Source organism: Dermacentor andersoni, chromosome 3 (genome assembly GCF_023375885.2).
Source record: "Dermacentor andersoni chromosome 3, qqDerAnde1_hic_scaffold, whole genome shotgun sequence".
Classification (NCBI taxonomy): Eukaryota; Metazoa; Arthropoda; class Arachnida; order Ixodida; family Ixodidae; genus Dermacentor; species Dermacentor andersoni.
Genome location: NC_092816.1, coordinates 212,558,873 through 212,577,492, shown reverse-complemented (window position 1 = coordinate 212,577,492; position 18,620 = coordinate 212,558,873). Strand labels below are relative to the sequence as shown.

General features: G+C 46.5%; 1 protein-coding gene across 1 annotated transcript in view; it reads left to right on the top strand.

Annotated features, from left to right (window-relative positions):
- Positions 1 to 18,620, top strand: part of LOC126524711 (uncharacterized) — a 313,342-nt gene that overhangs the window by 79,308 nt on the left and 215,414 nt on the right. The window contains exon 4 of the mRNA XM_050172996.3: positions 9,259 to 9,331. Coding sequence (XP_050028953.2) covers positions 9,259 to 9,331 — 73 coding nt within the window. The remainder of the gene's footprint in view (positions 1 to 9,258; positions 9,332 to 18,620) is intronic.

The following is an 18,620-nucleotide window of genomic DNA, read 5'->3' as shown; positions in this document are numbered from 1 at the left end:
TTCTTGATGCACCTTCCACTTGCTCCATCTGGTTGTCGAAAACGTTCTGTAGTTGCTGGTTATTGGTCTTCCAACTTCTGAGACTCATGCCTCCATCTCGCATGATTGACTTCGATCGCTCATAGATGCTCATACCATCTTGGAATGTCTCTGCACCCACCAGTAAGTCGTCTACATAAAAGGACTTCTTCAGAGTAGAAGCAAGCGCTTTGTCCTCACAAGCGGTGTCCAAGTGGTGATGAATAGTCGCCATGAGCAAGAAAAGGCTTGATGTTGATCCAAATGGTACCCGCGTCATGCGCCATTCGACAATGTTACTGTTTTGGGTGACGGGAATGGCATCAAGCCAGAGAAACCGGAATGCATCTCGGTCGGTCTCCTGTATCTCAATTTGTAAGAATTCCTTCTCGATATCCGAGTTGATGGCAACCGGAAACCACCGAAAGCGAAGCAGTACTTGTAGTAACTCTGAGTTGAGGTTCACCCCTTTATCCAGGCAGTCATTGAGTGAGTTGAGGCAGTCGTTGAGTGATGGCAGTCGTTGAGGCAGTCTTGAGCGTGTGACGATGCGTCTAACACGACCCGTAGCTGGGTGGTCAGCGATTCCTCTGGTGTAACTTCCCGATGTGGCATATAATAGGTGGCATGAACAATAGGAACACTCTTAGGTACTACTTCAGCGTGTTCTAGCTCCAGGTATTGTCGGATGACTGCGTTGTATCGCTTCAATAATCCTTGATTCATTGATAGCCCCTTTGCCAGTTTTTGTAGACGTGCGAGCGCGGTATCACGGTTGCTTGCAAGTAGCTGTTTCTGATCTTATTACCAAGGCAGCGCCACGGTGTATCTGCCATTTTTCTTGCGAATTGTTCCTCGGAACCGTGCAATGGACGCAGGACATAGACATTCGCCAGAATCTGTGATGCCCATTCCTTCGAGCTGCCAGAACGACTGTAGAATCTGCGAGGTTGTGTCATCGTCAGTAATTGATTCCTATCGCTGAACGCAGACCATAACGTTAGCGTCGCAGTCAAGAAAGGCTTTTTTGGCGACTCGGTCCCTGCAGTGACCACCCTAATAATGCCGTGTTGATTGCGACCAGTCCTGGAATTTTTATGTTCCTTGCAACTTCTCCCGTCATGATTTCCCAAAGATGGTCAGCTCCAATCAACAAGTTGAGGCAGTTCTCAGTATCCGCTTCAAGAAAATTCTTGTCGTCAGCAAGAAGTTTGCGCTCACATCGCAGCTTCCGAATGAAGTTGTTATCAGCTGTCGGCTCTGCAATGTCGGGACAGATAATTGGCACTATAATTGCTTGAGCAATATGAATATCGGAACAGTGCTGACTACGCAGTGGTACTTCAACAACCTTTCGTATTTCAGCAGAACATGGGGATGCGTTGCCAAACGTGTTGAATGAAATTCTGGTTTCCCCCAGTAGCTGCAGTTGTAGTTTTACAGCCAGATCTTCTGTGATAAATGATCTCTGACTGCCTCCATCCATAATCCCTCTCATGTATCTGGACTTGTTATCTTTAACGACAAAATCGCGAAAAGACTGCTGGCACATTTCTCTGTCCGTCTTTGCGTAAGTGTTTGTGGAATCTATGTCGTAAAGCATTAGTGATTGCGACGAGACTATCCCTGCTGTTCCACCTGAAGCCACCGCTGGTCCCGAAGTTTACGCTGTAGTATCTTTCTTTCTGTAGTTCGGGTCACACATAATCGAGGCGTGTTTTCCGTGGCATGCTGAGCACGTGTGTTCGACATGGCAAGACCGTGCCTGGTGACCTCGTGATGTACGCCTATAACAGCGGTTATCCTTAGCTAGCTTCTCTTTTTTGGAAAGAAGAGATAGGTTGGCGTCGCAGGCGCGTGTACCGTGCTTCTTAGATCGACAGAAGAAACACTCGCTCCAGCTGTATGATGCCCTGTGCAGTATGGAAGCGGTGCCGCTCTCCCGAGTTCTCTCAGCACGGTCACCGACAGATCGTTGTGACGATGTGTTGCACTGCTCTTGGCTCTCTAAGTCAACACGTGTGAACATGAGCAGCTCTTTTAACTCTGCTTCCGATGTTGCAGCTGCCAGTGCTGACTCCGAGAGGTTCGTATCAAGCCCATGTTGACGTTAAGTCTGACTCCGCTTTCCTCGCGTATATGCAAGAACGATCTCGTACGCTAATGTCTTCTGTAGAATATCTATCAGCATTGCAGAGAAACTGAGAGTGGGTACTTTTAGTGCCGTCAGAGAGCGGATATATAGTTGCGCGGCATCATACAGCTGTCTGAGGCCGCGTACGTCGCTTCCGGACTTTACATGAGGTAGATGGCGAAGCGCTGTCAGGTGGTGCTACACTATCCTTTGACGATCGCCAAAACGTTCTTTGAGAAGTTCTACGGCATCTGAATAGCAAGCTTCAGAAGTCGGTAAACCGGCAATGGCCGCTGCCGCTTCCCCGGCAAGATAATGCCATAAATAGAAAAACTTTGTCGTAGTCGATATATCGTTGTTGAGATGAACAGTCTGCTCGAACTGCTCCCAGAAAGGTGTCCATTCGTGAATGTCGCTTTTAAATGTCGGCATATCAAGATTCGGTAGCCTTGGGCGATTCCGGGTAATACGTCAGGAACTGTCGGGGCTGCATTCTGATGAGTAGACTCCGCTGTACTGTCCGCGCGTACCAAAGCGTCGATCTTGAACCGAATCTCGCCAAGCATGCTGATAGCTTGATCGTTATATTGTGCACCAATTACGGGTTCTGCTTCGAGCTCATCGTCGGCAATGTGCTCTTCGAGTGCATCGTTAAGTTTCGAGAGCTCGATGTTGCTAGCAGATAGACGGTCAAAAATACCTGAAAGCTTGGCCTTGTCCAAGGTAGGCTCTGTAAGTAGCAACTGTGCTTCCTGTAGAATCTTCGTATTCTGTGCTCGTCGAGCCAACCGCTTGGTCTTGAGGCGATCCGTCCGATTACCTCTTGATAGATGTCTGGTCTCCACGCCGATCATGAACGATGCGTTATCTAGTCATTCCTCGCCGCTCGCAGCGCGAAGCGGTGGAGTAGAAGGCCCTTGGAGACGTGCGATGAAGGTAACGAAGGCACGGGGGTCTTCGGCAGCAAAATCTTTAAAACTAACGAGAGGCGAAGAAACCAGACAAAGAGCTGTTGTTGTTGTTGTTGTCCTATGTGGCCGTGGCACATACCCACAGTGGGGGATTGGCCAAGAATCGGGCGGTTTAATTAGGTGCCTAAAAATAATAATGAAACAAGGGAGTTAACAATTTGGGCGTGTGAGCTTAAAAGTAAACGTTTTGTGTCTGGAGAAAAAAAAATATAGATAATCAGATGAAAACCGGGTATAAGAAAATAATAATAATAATTACAATAATAATTAATAATAGATAAGAAATAAAAGAAAGCTATGGTAGGGAGGGAGAACGATCAATCTAACATGGAAAACGATTGGTTTCAATTAGGTAATTTTGGATCGCCAAGCAAACATTTCTGTGGCTGAACCCAACAATGGAGGCTCCAAAAGATAGGATCACAGGCACTGATAAAGTTAGACCAATAGAGCGAAGCGGCATTTCGAGTAGTCGTTTTCTTAGAATAGAAAACCGTCTGCAAGACAACAAGAAATGGTCGATTGTCTCCGCTTCGCCACAGAATGAGCATAATGGTGAGTGGACCAGACCAGACCTGTGGAGGTAGAAGTTCAATGCAGGTATACGGCAGCGCAGCTTCGTGATGGACACTTCAATTTTCCGTGTTCGGCAAAAATCTCTGTTCCACGGGTGCAGGAGATGTCCGTAATCCTCAGAGTTAGTAATTGCGGAGCCTGATACGGACTGTATAATGATACTCCTGCGAAATCTAGCTGCAGTAACGTAAGCAGTCAAAGGGCAGCAAGGAAGAATCGGGCCACTTATCGATGCCTTGGCTAGAGAGTCTGCAATTTCATTAATGATTAGTCCTTTATGGCCAGGCACCCAAATCAAACGCACGCTTCTCAAGTAACCAGGTACCAATGATTGAAATGTCCTCATCACGCGAGAATCACTAGAAGCAGTAAGGGATGAGCACAATGATAAAGAATCAGTGACTATCACGGCTGACGTAATTGATGGCCCTAATTTGCGTAATGCCAGCACCACGGCCATGAATTCAGCTAAAAAAAATCGGTATGAAATCTGGCAGCCGAAGAGAAAATGTCCAATCGAGAATCGGGGAAAATATTCCTACACCTGACTTTTCTTCACATTGTGAAGCATCTGTAGCAATTACAACGTTTGTTTGGAGGTATTTCAGGTGATCTTGTAATATACCGTCGAGAATACGGTGTGGAAGTAATTTTGCATTATTAGGAAAGATGTCATCAAATTGAATATCCGTGGCAACAGCTCTGTCGGTAATAGGAAGTACATCGCATATGCGCACGCCCAAAGAGTCAAGTAATTGTTGCACGAATATAATTTGCGGTTTATGCAGTCGCGGCCAGATGACACCAAAAAACAACGCAGGTTGTGAAATAAAGATTATTTGGGTATGACGTAGTGGTGATTCGTAAATCCTTAAGAACGTCTGCACCGTCAAAAGCCGGAACCTGCACGAAAGTGGCGGAACACGGGATTCTAGATAAAGAATAGAATTTGCAACAAATTTAGGAAGACCTAAACACAGACGTAATGCCTCTCTTTCTAAGAGGATTAGAGGACGGGACATGTAGGCTGGAGCTCCCGAGAAGAGCACGCAACCAAATTCTAATACAGGGCGAACGTACATACGGTATATCATTAGGAGTGTATCTCTTCTCAATCCTATTCGACGACTGCTCAGCCTACGCAATATGCCAATTGCACGGGTACCTTTCCCAGTCAACAGATCTATGTGTGAGCGCCAGTTGAGAGAGGCGTTATAAATAATTCCGAGGTATTTAACAGATTCCACCTGTGGTATGTCTTGAAGGTGGTAAGACAATGAAATGTGCACTATGTCACGTATCGGAAAAACGAGAACAGCACATTTGCTGGCATTGAGTGTGAAGTGACTAGCATCTAACCACCTCTCCAGATCATAAAGGCAAGTTTGCAGTCGTTGGTATAGCGTGTGGATGTCGTTTGCAGATGCAAAAAACGCAATATCGTCTGCATAAACATAAGTAGTTATTTCTTGATGACAAGGTAGTGTGCTCATGAGAATATTAAAAAGTACCGGGGAAAGCACTGAGCCTTGCGGTACGCCTCTCGTTTGTTTGTGTTTAGAAGAAGAAACGCCGCTTTCGTAGCAATAGAATTCTCTTTCACCTAAGAATGACTGAATCCACGCTACTATATACCCAGGAACACCACAGGAAGTTAACCGATTGATCAATATAGTGTGCTCCACAGTGTCGTATGCTTTAGCGATATCGAGCGTCACTAAGGCAGCGTATTGCTTATGACGTCGAGCGAGTTGTATTCGGCTTTCTAAGTCGACGTGGGCATGCCAGATGGAGCAGCCGGCCCTGAAACCAATCTGACAGGGACTAAGAATGGAATTATCATTAATAAATTTCATGATGCGACGGTGAAGAAGCCTCTCAATAAATTTTACTACGTTTGATGTAAGCGCAATGGGCCTAATGTTCTCCAATACATACCTTCCTTCTTGTTTCTTAAGCATCAATATTACCTTGGCAAGCTTCCAGTGCAACGGAATCCAAGCATATTTAATTGAATAATTCACCAGGTCTAAAAGAACGTTAGGTGATTCCTGTAACAATATTTTTAACATTGCATTTGTGACGCCATCAGGGCCAGGGGCTGAATTCGGTAAACATAGTGCAGTCTCATTTAGTTCAGCTAAGGAAATTGGAGTAAAGCCATCCCAAGGACCTAATGTAGAATGAATAGCCGGAAGCCTGGCCGTAAATCGATTTTCTAAGCCTTCGGCAATCTCTTCTAGGGAGGCGCTCAGTTCCTGCGGGGTCAAAACAATTGAATCTAATGTTAAGGGTGTTGGTAGCACCTTCCTAGCACGAAGGAATGCAAATAAAGCACGCTTATTTTTTGAATTAGATAGATAATCGTAATGTCTAATATCGTATTCCTCTTTGGCTCTATTAACAGTACGCTTAAATACACCAGCATGAAACTGATAATTTTTCCAATTTGTCGGGCACTGATTATGCAGAAGCATTTTCCAAGCGGCCTTTCTTTTTCTATAGTCCCGCGTACACTCATTATTCCACCAACGACAAGCGGTGCCTTTAGCCGAAGGGATGACAAATTCAGCTTGCTTCCGGGAATCCTCTAGAATTGAGCAAATGGTTGAAGCGATTTCCTTATCATTGGCATTGGCAAGTTTCGAAACGGCAGAACGCAAGAAAGTCTTAAATTTCGTATGGTCCATAAATGTGCATGCCTGGTATTCTAAAGATGTTATTGGACAATTGATTTCAAATGACACAGGAAGATGATCACTGTTGGTTGCTGATTCAACCGCTACCCACGACAAAACCTTGATGCCAGCGCTACAAAATGTCAAATCTAACACTGAACGGAAGGGTCCTCTAACAAACGTTACTTGTCCTGTGTTCTGACATGAAAGGTGGCTATCAATCGTCCACTCCCATAGTCGCTTACCGCACACATCTGTTTTTTGCCCCCACGACACGTGATGCGAATTGAAATCCCCTACAAACAAAATTTCTTTTCTACAGGCAGCCACAGCCCTATCAAGTTGACGTGTACTTTGCACGCCGCTGGGGAAATAAGCATTTATAATTGAAAATGGATGGTATCCTGGGAGGCATAAATCTATGGCCAAAATTTCACAGTCGCAGTCCATGATTTGAAAAGAAATTTTTGCCTTGTGACAAATTTTACTGGAAACAAGTATCATTAATCCTCCACCTCGCGAGTCTCTATCTAATCGGAAGGACCGAAAACCTTTTAGATGAAAATTTTTCTCTGGTGAAAGCCACGTTTCCTGAAGAAGTAAGATATCTGGATTGAATTGAATAGATAGGCAAGATAAATCTGTTGAAGCTGAAAATATAGAACGACAGTTCCACTGCAGCACTTTCAACTGTCCAATGGTGTAGAACGCACAGCAGCGGCAACTGCCGCCTTTAGAATACTTTCTGTAAGCACAGGAGTTGGTTGACTCTTTTTTGATTTTGGTTTCATAGTTTTTGAAATTGGGGACCCCATACGTTTGGGAGCTCGAGTGTCAAGTTCCATGTCTGTGGCAATAACAGCGTCTGAATAAGAGGGCTCATCCTCGCGTGTTTGGACTACCGAAGTAGTGTCTGTGGAATATTCTGCAACTGTGGAAGGCGTCTCTACCTCGTTGCTAGGCGTTCGAGGTGTGGCGTTAGATACTGGGCACTGCATTGGTGTCTTATTGGGCTGCAATATTTGCATCATGTGGCTGGAAATGATTTGTGCTAAGCAATCAGAGAGACTGGATATCAATTTGTCCATAGCTTTAGCCATTGCTTTTTCCACAGCAGAGTCAATTGCTTCTGAGAGGTTAAGATCCATGCTTGGAGTGTTGCGCGCTGTAACACCAGAGTATCCGAAGGCCCTGTCTTTGATAACTGAAATTGCATCTCTTCGGGAGCAACGACGGCGGTCGATTATTTCAAGAATTTGTATTTCTTGAGAGCGAGCTGAGCAGTTCGAATAGTCTGCTGGGTGTTCTCCCCCACAGAGGCAGCACTTTCGAGATTGAGTAGAGCATTCACTTGAAGAATGACCATCCCCACAGGTGCGGCAACGCAAGCTAGACTTACATCCTCCTGCGCTGTGCCCGAATCTCCAACAATTCTTACACTGGATTGGACGTGACGCAAGCGGCTCTACACGGAACACAAGAGGCCACACATTTATTTCAGATGGACATGATGTGCCCACAAACGTTGCAATAACAGATTCTGTCGGAACCCTCTCGTTATTGGCCAGTCGATTGCAACGGTAGATGGCAATGACGCCTGCTGCGGATAGCTTGTCCAGGGTTTCAGTAGGACTTAATCGGGAGTCTACGCCCCGTACAAGACCCTTGGTGCACGCAAGGTGAGGCGGAATAAAAGCACTCACCGGGGTGGAAGCGAATGAAGTGCATTTCAAGAGGTCTTCTACACAGGTCTGGTCGGGTGAACGACACACTATACCTCCCCGTCCGAACGCTCGCACATCAGTGATGGTCTGGAAGTGGTTGGACGTGGCCTTAAGTGCCTTCTGGACAGCCTGTGGATTCGTGATCCTGATGGAACCTCCATTGGTAGGCACAAGCGCCACAGGAATGGTGCTGACGCCACTGCGAAAAAATAAATCTATGGGCAATTCATTAGGTGGCAGGGATGCTGACCAGGCGGATCGCGCCTGGCCAGGAGAACTGGTCGACATCAGCTCAAGACGGCTGACGCAAGGAATGCCAATCAACCAGGAACTAAAATATGGTTATTGAGACACCTTAAACCACCCGATACTCAGCCAAAACACCACTGCAGGTAAACGAAACGGTCGCTCTGTCGAGGCCAGCAGGGACCAGGGACAACCGAGCAGCGAGCAGCGAGACCCGAGCTCCAAGTTCCTTCACCGGGGCAGGTTCATCGTCGGCAGCAGCTAGAACAGCAGCTAGGCTAGAACAGCGAACAGGCAGGAGCGTCGAACGAGCAGCGAACACAACGAAGCCTCCGCGCGGGAATGCTCCTTTCTTCTTTGTCTTCGGTCGCGCTGGCACAAAGAGCTACTTATTGTACCAACTTCTTCTTCTCGCAGTGCCCGCCAGCTCCGTTTATTCGTCTTTTTCTACAATACAGACACTGGAAATGCGAAGAAAAATTCGAATATTGAAGTTACTTTTCTTATTCAAAATAACACTCTCCATGAGTCTTGATGCATTTATTAAGTCCACCACAACACGCCTAACAAAACATTATCACCTGGAATCCCTAATACTGTACAACGCTAGAGCCAATGGTTTTAAATTCTCTTTCTTTCCGCGCACAATAACGCAATGAAACTTACTCCCGACTGATCTACTAACCAGTACTGATGCCTTTGACAAAGTTGCTTATTGACAGTTGTAGATTTAGTGTTTCCTGTTCCGGCTATGTGTCATTCCTTTATATTCTGTTTACTGCAATGTAATTTGCTGTGCTTTTGTAGTTATTATTGTTGTCTTTTTCTTTTGCCCCTCCTGCTAGGACCAATTTAGGGCCTGAAGTATGCTGTAAATATCTTTTCAAAAATATGTGCCTCTCTTTTTGCAGAGAGCTGTGTGCTGCCACGAAGTCGACCAGTGGCGCTCGTCGAGTGCGAAAGACGCTGCGGATTCCCTTGCGAGTGAGTCCTTGTGTTGCACAGGATACGTCTCCCATTTTTGGACAGTTTCAGATCTATGGGGGATCTCTGCGCACGTGGAGATCTAGCGGGATTTAAATGCATCAGCAACGAGCGTGGATAAATGTCGCGTTCCACAGTTTCCATATACAAGGTGTTAAACCAGTATATCTAACAAAGGAGGCTAGATAAACACGCATGGTTAAACAGGGTGTTAGCGAGTACGAAGTTTTTGCAAAGCAGTTGCTATGGGTGAGACAGACATATATCTTCATGTAATACATAAGTTTCAAAATACTAATTAACAAAAATTTGCTGCCTTCTTATTATAACCTTGAAAGCAGTTAACTTATCAGGACAAATTCGGGAACAGTCACAATCTAATGCGCTGTCATTATTTTAGTAGATGGCACCTAATTCAATATATTCGACGTTGAATTTCAGCGCTCAATGTAGGCCTTATCGTGGCCGAGTGCCCCGGAAGCCCAAAAAGTCTACCCTGCTTTGATGGAACAGCCACACTGCCAAACCCACCAGGGCGAAAAGTGCGACAAAATTTAAAACTTTTTTCCTGGCACGCATGTGGCCGTGACTCTCTGTGATTGAAACATCGTCACGTACATTATCACGGGAAGATAGCCGTATTAGCGAGGCCGTCTTTCATGCGCTCCCGGCTACTCGGTTTCAATAATTTCTGAATATAACGTTCAAATTTAAAGTTGAGTATATTTAGTTAAATGCAATTTTCAAGATTAAGAAACTAGATGGACTCTGAAATGTTACAGTCTCCAAATTTGTCATATAAGCAACTGCCTAATAAAAAGGTAATGAAAAATATTTATTTATTATCTATTTAGAAAATACTGCAAGCCAAGGAATGGCCCAAGCAGGTGTTACAGAAAAAATGTGCACAACAAAGTACATAATAATACAGGCGTACGAGAACGTAGTAAAGTACCAGATTAAAATCAGAGTTGATTATAACTATCAATGAATTTTAGTGTACTTCCGGAAATGGTTTGGTGCGGCAGGTTGTTACAGACTGTTATCGTGCCAGGAAAAAAATGTATTAAGAGTGCTCGTACGGGCAAAGATAGGGGTGAAGTTGTATGAATGGTATCGTCTTGTAGGACGTGAAGATAACGGAGCAAGGATGTCTGTTAGGTCTAGAATACCCTTATTTGCTAGATAAATGGAAAAGAAATTTTAGTGTTCTGATCTTCCTTCGACATTCTAAAGATTGAATTTTAGTTTTATTCATTAACTCAGTTTGGGAGTAAAAGTGGCGAAAATGGTTGGAAATAAAACGGATGGCCAATCTTTGGATTTTGTGGATTGTTACCTTTCTTAGTGTGCGAATCCCAAACGTCAGATGCATACTCCAAACTAGACCATATTATTGTACCATATGCGAGGAATTTGGTGCTAGGGGAGCGCTTCTAAATTTATGCCTTAGCAAGCCTAACTTCCTGCGTGCGGACGAACTAAGTTTTTCAATTTGCGAGGACCTAGTGAGTTTGCTGGCGACTGTGACGCCAAGATATTTAAAACTGTCTGTTAATAAAATAGGGGTTCCTTTGATACTGTATTGGCAAATAAATGTTTGTTTCTTATTAGCCATGTGCATAAATACAGTTTTATCAGGGTTTAAATTCATGCGCCAACAGTTATACCAGTTAGCTACTTAGCTAGACGCGGCAAAGTTTATCCACCTAAACTTCTAACTCATCGAGATATTCGCCACGTTCGCTAAGCTCATAGTTGTTTCTTGAAGAGAGAGAGAGAGAGAATGAAGAGGAAAGGCAGGGAGGTTAACCAGATATGAGTCGCCGGTTTGCTACCCTACACTGGGGATGGGGGATAGGGGTTAGAAAGATGACAGAGAGGAAAACACTAAAAAAAAAGAACGGGAAAAAAAGGAACGCGCACACATGGAGACACACACACAAAAGGCGTTCCAGTTAAAGTCATTCACGCAGGCCGGTAGATCGCAAGAAGCGCAAAAGCGCTTGCACGGCCTTCTTCTGTGACGGTAGGTCCTTTCGATCTTGTAGAATTCTTTTTTCGGATAGCGGTTTGTCGTCCAGTTGGTCAAGTTCATGGCGAAGGCATGCCCTCTGTGGGCTGTACTGCGGGCAGGCGCACAAAGTATGGCCAATTGATTCTTCATGGCCGCAGTGGTCACAGGTTGGGGTGTCGGTCATCCCTATGCGGAATTCATAGGCTTTGGTAAAGGCAACGCCCAACCAAAGTCGATATAAAAGCGTGGCGTCTCTACGGCGAAGCTGTGATGGCGCTCGAAGACTTAGTGTGGGATCAAGTGAGTACAGTCGCGTATTTCTTAAATGTGGCTCATTCTTGTTTCTTGAAAAAATCTGCATGGTATATGTGCTGATTCTTTTCCCTGAGTTATTGGTTTGACGTACAATTATAAAATTTGCATCGTTTTACTTTTTTCATATTATGCATTGTGCCTTTTGGTCATGTGTTATCGTCGTCCGAAATGCCTTGTCACAGGTTCAGTGGCCAAGTCAAGCTATCTATAACTACTGTTAGCCAATGAACCCCTTCAGAAAGTGTTCTTTCGGGGAAATAAAAATGATTTACTTTGATACATATAGACGAAGCACAGTGCTTGTGTTTGCGTTCTGCGCCATACGCGGCAGGTTCTGCGGACAACTTCCTTGAGAAACGGCCGCTCAGTCTTGGTCGTCGAAGGAGTGTTGCAATTTAGTCCCATGAGAGCATTAATGAGGCAGGACGGTTACAGAGGCCCGACACTCTTGACACCACCGCAGCACAACTGATGCGCATGGAATGGCTGTTCTTGGCTGGATTCATGCATCTGCCGGTGCGGAAGCCACCACCGTATACTTGCGAGACTTGCAGCCATGCGTTTACGTGTTCCAGGCGTGCAGACTAATGTACAGTTGGCGCGCGAAGTTTCTGCGCAAGTGAGGCCAAACTATTCAATAACGGAAGACTGGCGCAAATAAAAGCGGAAGGCACCGGATGAAGAAACGATACCTCGCTCCGACGAGATTTCGGAGCAAATTACCGAGCATGAGTATTTTTTTTTGGGGGGGCGCGGGGGGCGGCCAGTATCAAAAAAGCAGCTCCCACGCACGCCTTACTGCTTTATTATATGAAGGGCCACTCGAATATCTTCTCTGTAAACCAATTCCGAATCTCTGATGAGAACGAATCGCAAACGCACGAGCCACACCGCGCTTTTAAGTGAGCATAACTACTCGCCTGCTGGTGTGCATGGGCGTAGAGTACACAACTATCCAAGGGACAGTGTAACGGACGGCATGGCTAAGTTTACGGCAGCGCCCTCTTTCTGCAGCGTATATTGCCTCACGTACGTCGTGCCGGTTTCATCTTTACAAGTCGCACACCGGCCACAGCGCAGCAAGTTTTACAGTGCCGTGAATAAGTAAGGTTGACCCTTTTTGCTGGTGATCTGGAATTCACAGTTGAAAGGCGAGAAGCAGTGCTTGTTTATTATTGCTCCTGTACGGATTTCGCTTGAAACTATAGGTTCAATATGACCTATGCTAAAGCCTCGCCGCTACGTCATATATCCTCTCGCTGAACATTTGTAACTGCTGTATATCTAGTTGCATCCTTGCGGCAACGTGCTGCATGTTAAATAAAGCGCAAATCATGAAATGGTAGTCATTTGTGCCTAAGTAGCCAAGTTAAGTAGCATAATTCGCACTGAGCTTCTCTGATAAGGATGAAATTGTTGATTAGAGTCGTGCATACGTTGGTATCTAGATGTTGGAGTACAGGCAAATGCCTACTTGTTCCTGCGCCCCACGCGTTTAGTGTATGGGCACGAATTACGGTCTGAAAAGAGGCTTAGCGCTCACTTTATCGTGCCTACAGATGCCTACTTTTAACACCTAAACATGCTTTCCTGGGGAGTTCTTTATTTGGGAGAGCAATTCAATGGACACTGCAGGTGAATTTTCGATCTTGGCACCGACGTCATCATAAGGTGCGCTGTAAGTGCGATAAGCTCGCTACGCCGCGCCATATGCTGCAAGTGTGCCAAAAAGCATGGGGGAAGGTGAGCCGAAAGGATCGAGGCTTCTTGCGCGCGTAAGGAAGTGGGCATGCGCGAGGCCGTCTCGTCCGCGCAAGGAAAGGGGGGGGGGGGGGGGGGGGGTTAGCGCGAGCCTTCTCGCCTGGCCAGGGCCGCGCATGGCGCGTATGAGTATGGCAGCGGGGATGTCGGCGGTGGGTGCAAAGCTTAGTCGAACCCAGACGGCTGGTGGTTTCAGGGGCGACGTGTTCTTGCGCGCTTCGTGAGTGTTGAAAACCCGGAAGCGGAGCCGAAGTAGAGAACGTCTTCTTCGACGCTTGCAAAAACAACTGAAAAATGCAGGCGCGCTCGGCTCCACGCTCGTTTCTCACTTCGTCTTCTTCTCTTCTTTTTCGGAGCATAATATTCAACAGCTCCCGGCCGAACAATTTGCGTGTGCTTGTTTCCTTTCAAGACGGAGCTTGTCCAGCAGATTCTAGGTGGTACCGCATCTGTGCCGGTCTCCGCAACGTGTTGCCACTAGAAGTGCGCACTTTGCATGAGCGAACTTGCCAACGGCACCATGAACACTTTTCTGTGCTCGTGGTAGAACCATTGCTGGCAGGTGTCTTCCTGATGGGCGTAGGTGCCGCAGTGGAAGCCATCGCAGGCACCATTGCTGACGTGCTGCTGGTGCATGCGTCGGGTGCATGTGATTGGCCTGCCCTGGCCCCGGCCCAGACAGCAGTCCTAGCCCTCCAGGGGTGTAAGGTGGTGGCTGCTGGCGTGAAGGTAATTCCTTTTGATGGCCTGGCGAGCTGTTGCGGGCAGCCATGGCTTCAGGCTGTCGTGGAAGTGGCATTCGCTGCACCCGGACAACGAGGGCCAGCGTGTGGTCGTTGCGTTTTAGCCTTTCCACAGTACTGCTGTGCCTCCCTGACAGTGATGACCCAGATGGAGCCTTTTCTGTTGACGACGGGCGCCCAGCAGGCCCGCTCGAGTGTCGCGGCGCGGAAGACGATGACGTTGAAGACGACGATGATGACGACAATGACAAGGAGCTGTGCCCCGACGACTTCCCTCCCCCCGCCGGGTGGAGCACGGACGTGTCAGCAGTGTGGTCACCCCGACCAAAGGTGTCAACGCTCCCATGCCGCTGCTCCAAGTGATTTCGTAGAGCCCGTGGTTTTGTGACTTGGTTCCATATTTCACAGACAACTAAATACAAATCATACCACGCTAGACAACATCTGCAAAGTTCCGTATCCTCCTTTCTTAATTTCATGGCATCGCTTTCTCTTTTCGCTGTCTCTGTCTCTGTATCGGCTTCTTTATTTTCTGGACTCCTGAAGAAGATAGTTTCGGTCCAAGAATTCCATGACTGTCCTTCAGTAGCCGACAAACTAGTAGTGGCCGCCAGTCTGTGAAGATCTTTCAATAGTTTCGCAGTAGAAGGGTATTTGTCTTCTACTAGTTGGAAGCGGTGTCGCAGAGTTACAGCCAGGGGAAAGGGACTGCTGCAGGCACCAAAAGGAACCCTTGTGATGTGCAGTTCTTCAATATTGGAAGATTCTTCTTCAAAGCAGAAGTAACGAAACGCGTCTCGGTCTTGTTCAGCCAGCGATATTTGAAGAAAGGCTTTTTTGATATCGGCGGAAATTAAAATCTTGAAGCTGCGAAACTTCAGCCGTAAGTCGATGATGTTGAGGTTCAAATTCGGCCCTGTCCACAAGACGTCGTCGAGTGAAGGTGACTCCGGAGCATGAGAAGAGGCGTCGGATACCACCCGTACTTCAGTCGTACACTTTTAGGCAAAGTTACACCCTTTGGCTTGCCCCTTCTGCCACACAACAATAATCGTTATCTGCCTTGATGCGTTTCCTTTCTTTAACGCTGCGAGCCCGGTACTTTCCAGTAACGAACGGCACGCGTGTTATCAGCATAGAACAGTTTACACCGTTTGGAGTGCCCCTTCTGATAACGCGCGTGCCGTTCGTTACTGGAAAGTTCCGGGCTCGCAGCGTTAAAGAAAGGAAACGCATCAAGGCAGATAACGATTATTGTTGTGTGGCAGAAGGGGCAAGCCAAAGGGTGTAACTTTGCCTAAGAGTGTAGTTCTGTCGCGTCGCACTACTGCTCGGTGTGGCATATAGTACGTGATGTGTTCACTCGCACTGTCCATTGTGACCTTCTCAGCATAGTCTTTGATATAGTAGCTCCTAATGGCACTGTCATATTCCTTCTGAAACTCTGGTTCTCGGTGTAGCGTTCTCTGCAAGGACTCCAGCCTCTTTAACGTGATATCCCGGTTATTTTTAGGCTGGGAACAATTGCTGTGCCACGGCAGTTCAACTTGCTCGCGACCATTGTTTCTAATAGTTGTTTCCACGAAGTTCTTCAGGACGTGTTCGTCATCTTTCGAAAGTCTGTCTTCGTTCGTCGGCCCCAGATGTTCTATTTCCCAGGAAGACCTCAGTTGCTGGGAAACATTGGCTTCCATTAGGCATACGTTGAAGTTCCTTACGGTTTCCGGCTTGTAGAACTTAGGTGGACTTCTGGTATCTCCATGAAGTGTCCATCCTATGATAGTTTCTATGGCGGTCAAGGAGTCGTTCAGTCGATGAATTCTTCCGCTGACAAGCTGCCAGTAATAGTCGGCACCTATAAGGATGCTTATTCCAGGCTCAGGCGAGACCTGAACTGCGTTGACGTCAGCCAAACGTAAGTTCTTGCTTTTCAACTTTGCAAGTACATTTGTATCTGTCATTGCTGACAAGTCATTGCATATTTCGGGAACTTCTATCACCTCTACTTCTAGTGAGTTTGAGTCGTACTGGCTATGAAGCGTGACTCGTACTCTTCGATAATATTTCCGCGGTGCTGAAACGTTTCCAAATCCCGAGATTGTGAGCTGCTCTTCGGCTGACACAGTGGCTTTCAGCTTCCTAGACAGTTCTGTGATGAAGCTGCGCTGACTGCCACCATCAATCAACATTCTTACAAAGCACCTGCTTCCAGTGCCCACAGCCCAAACTTGGGCGGTCTGCAGAAGAATTGTGCACTTTATCGAGTCTGTTGACGAGCTGGAAACAGTTGTCTGCGTTTCCGTATTCTTCTGCTTCCATTTTGGGTCACACATCGTGGTGATACGTCGCCCCCTACATTTTGCACAGCTTAATCTCTTACAGTTTCGGCATTCCTTAGCTTTGTGAAATTGTCGAGCGCAGCGGAAACAACACCCTAATTTGCGTAGTTTGTCTTTCTTTTCATCTAATGTTAGTTCCGTTGTGCAAACATCCACCGAGTGATTTTTGTCTCCGCATAATATACAACTCTCTGGAGTCAGTTTCACAGTTAGCATAGAAGCAGAACCTTGGAAATTCCCACTGGATTGTCGTTTTGCGGTTGAAGCTTGTTCTCTCTTGTCAGAAGTCATCATTATAGTCTGTTCCCGGCTTCTTACTTCAAGACTCAAGAAGTCTAGAAGAACAGACATTTCATTTAGCCTGTCACTAGTAACGCCTGTATTTGTCGAAGACAAGATGCGCTGATTATAACGGAGTACCATTTCTTGCGGAAGATTTTGTATTATCGCAGTTTTCAGAAGCACTCCATATTCTTTTTCTTCGACGCCAAGGCTATGCAGGGATCTCACGCGAGTCTGCACTTCATGCAACCTTTGAAGCCCTTCGAAATCTTCGCAAGAACGAATTTTACGTAGGTTTAGAAGGCGACGCATGTGGTCGTTAACAATCAGTGACTTCTGACCGAATCTTTCTTTGAGAAGTTCTATAGCTGCGCTATAGCTCTCGTTAGTTGTCGACAGGCCGCTGATGACAACTTCCGCTTTACCCATCAAGTAGCTCCGAAGATATTTCAATTTGTCTACGTCTGTGATATATCGGTTCTGGTGAACAGTAGACTCAAATTGATCCCAAAATTCTGGCCATTTAATGGGGTCACCATGAAACTTCGGCACATCGGGCTTCGGTAGCTTAACGTATGCGCGTGCTTGACGAAAGTCATCGTGAGATTCGCGCGTAGTCGTTGTTTGCTGATCGGATAAAATGCGTTCAGCGCGGGATTTCGCGAGGATGATAGATTCTTGATACTGTCCGACGCTTTCAAGCTCATCCTCAAGGTTATCATCGGTAACCTGCTCTTCTACTTGGTTATCAAGGTCCGTAAGCATAGTTTCCTTTATCTTCAATAGGTTAAGATGGTCGGTCAGCTCACCATATGGCGTTGGTTCCGTCTGCATAAGAGTTGTCATGTCGTTGATGATCCTGGTGACCGCCGCTCGAACAGCAGCACGCTTCCGTCGTATTCTTTCCATGTCGTCACGTCGGGAATCGGTGGCTTCGTGATGACGTGGATCGTTCTTCGATTCTGTCGCAGCGTCGTCGCGTTGATCGCGTCGGCCGGTCGTCCTCTTCAGGTAGCTCGCTTCATCGTCAGGGGTCTTCAACTGTAGATCTGATATCCTGGTCACGGCACCATATGTTGAAAACCAGCAAGCGGAGCCGAAGTAGAGAACGTCTTCTTTATTCGACGCTTGCAAAAACAACTGAAAAATGCAGGCGCGCTCGGCTCCACGCTCGTTTCTCACTTCGTCGTCTTCTCTTCTTTTTCGGAGCATAATATTCAACAGTGAGCACTGATGCGACAGGCAGCAATTGCCCCGTCGCTGAGAATACTCGTTATCACACCAACGTTGTGACGCCGAGTGAGATGTCCTCGTGTTTGCCTGTGCACGCATGGTACCATTAAATTAAACATTAAAATGTTGGATTTTACGTACCGAAACCACGATTTCATTATGAGGGACGCCATAGTAGGAGGTTCTGGAATAATTTGGACCACCTGCGGTTCTTTAACGTGCATCTAAGTCTAGGGTGTTCATGGGTGTTTTCACATTTCGCCCCTATCGAAATGGGACCGCCGTGGCCGGTATTTGATCCGGCGACCTTTTGCTTAGCAGGAGGTCGCCGCCCAATACCATAGCTACTGAGCAATCACGGCGGGTGCCGGGCACCATGCTTGTTAATATAGTTAGTAGGCGAATGTTTTCTGCAATTCATACAGCCGATAAAACTACAAACCTTATTTTGTGTAGCTCTCTAATGCTTTGCTATCGCTGGCAATGCTTCACCTTTCTGTCGAAACTGTCATTTTTTTCTGTTTGCTTTTTTCTTTTTTTTCTTTTTGCCAACTGTATAACCGGCAAGACGAGAGAAATCGGCGGACACTAGCCACCAT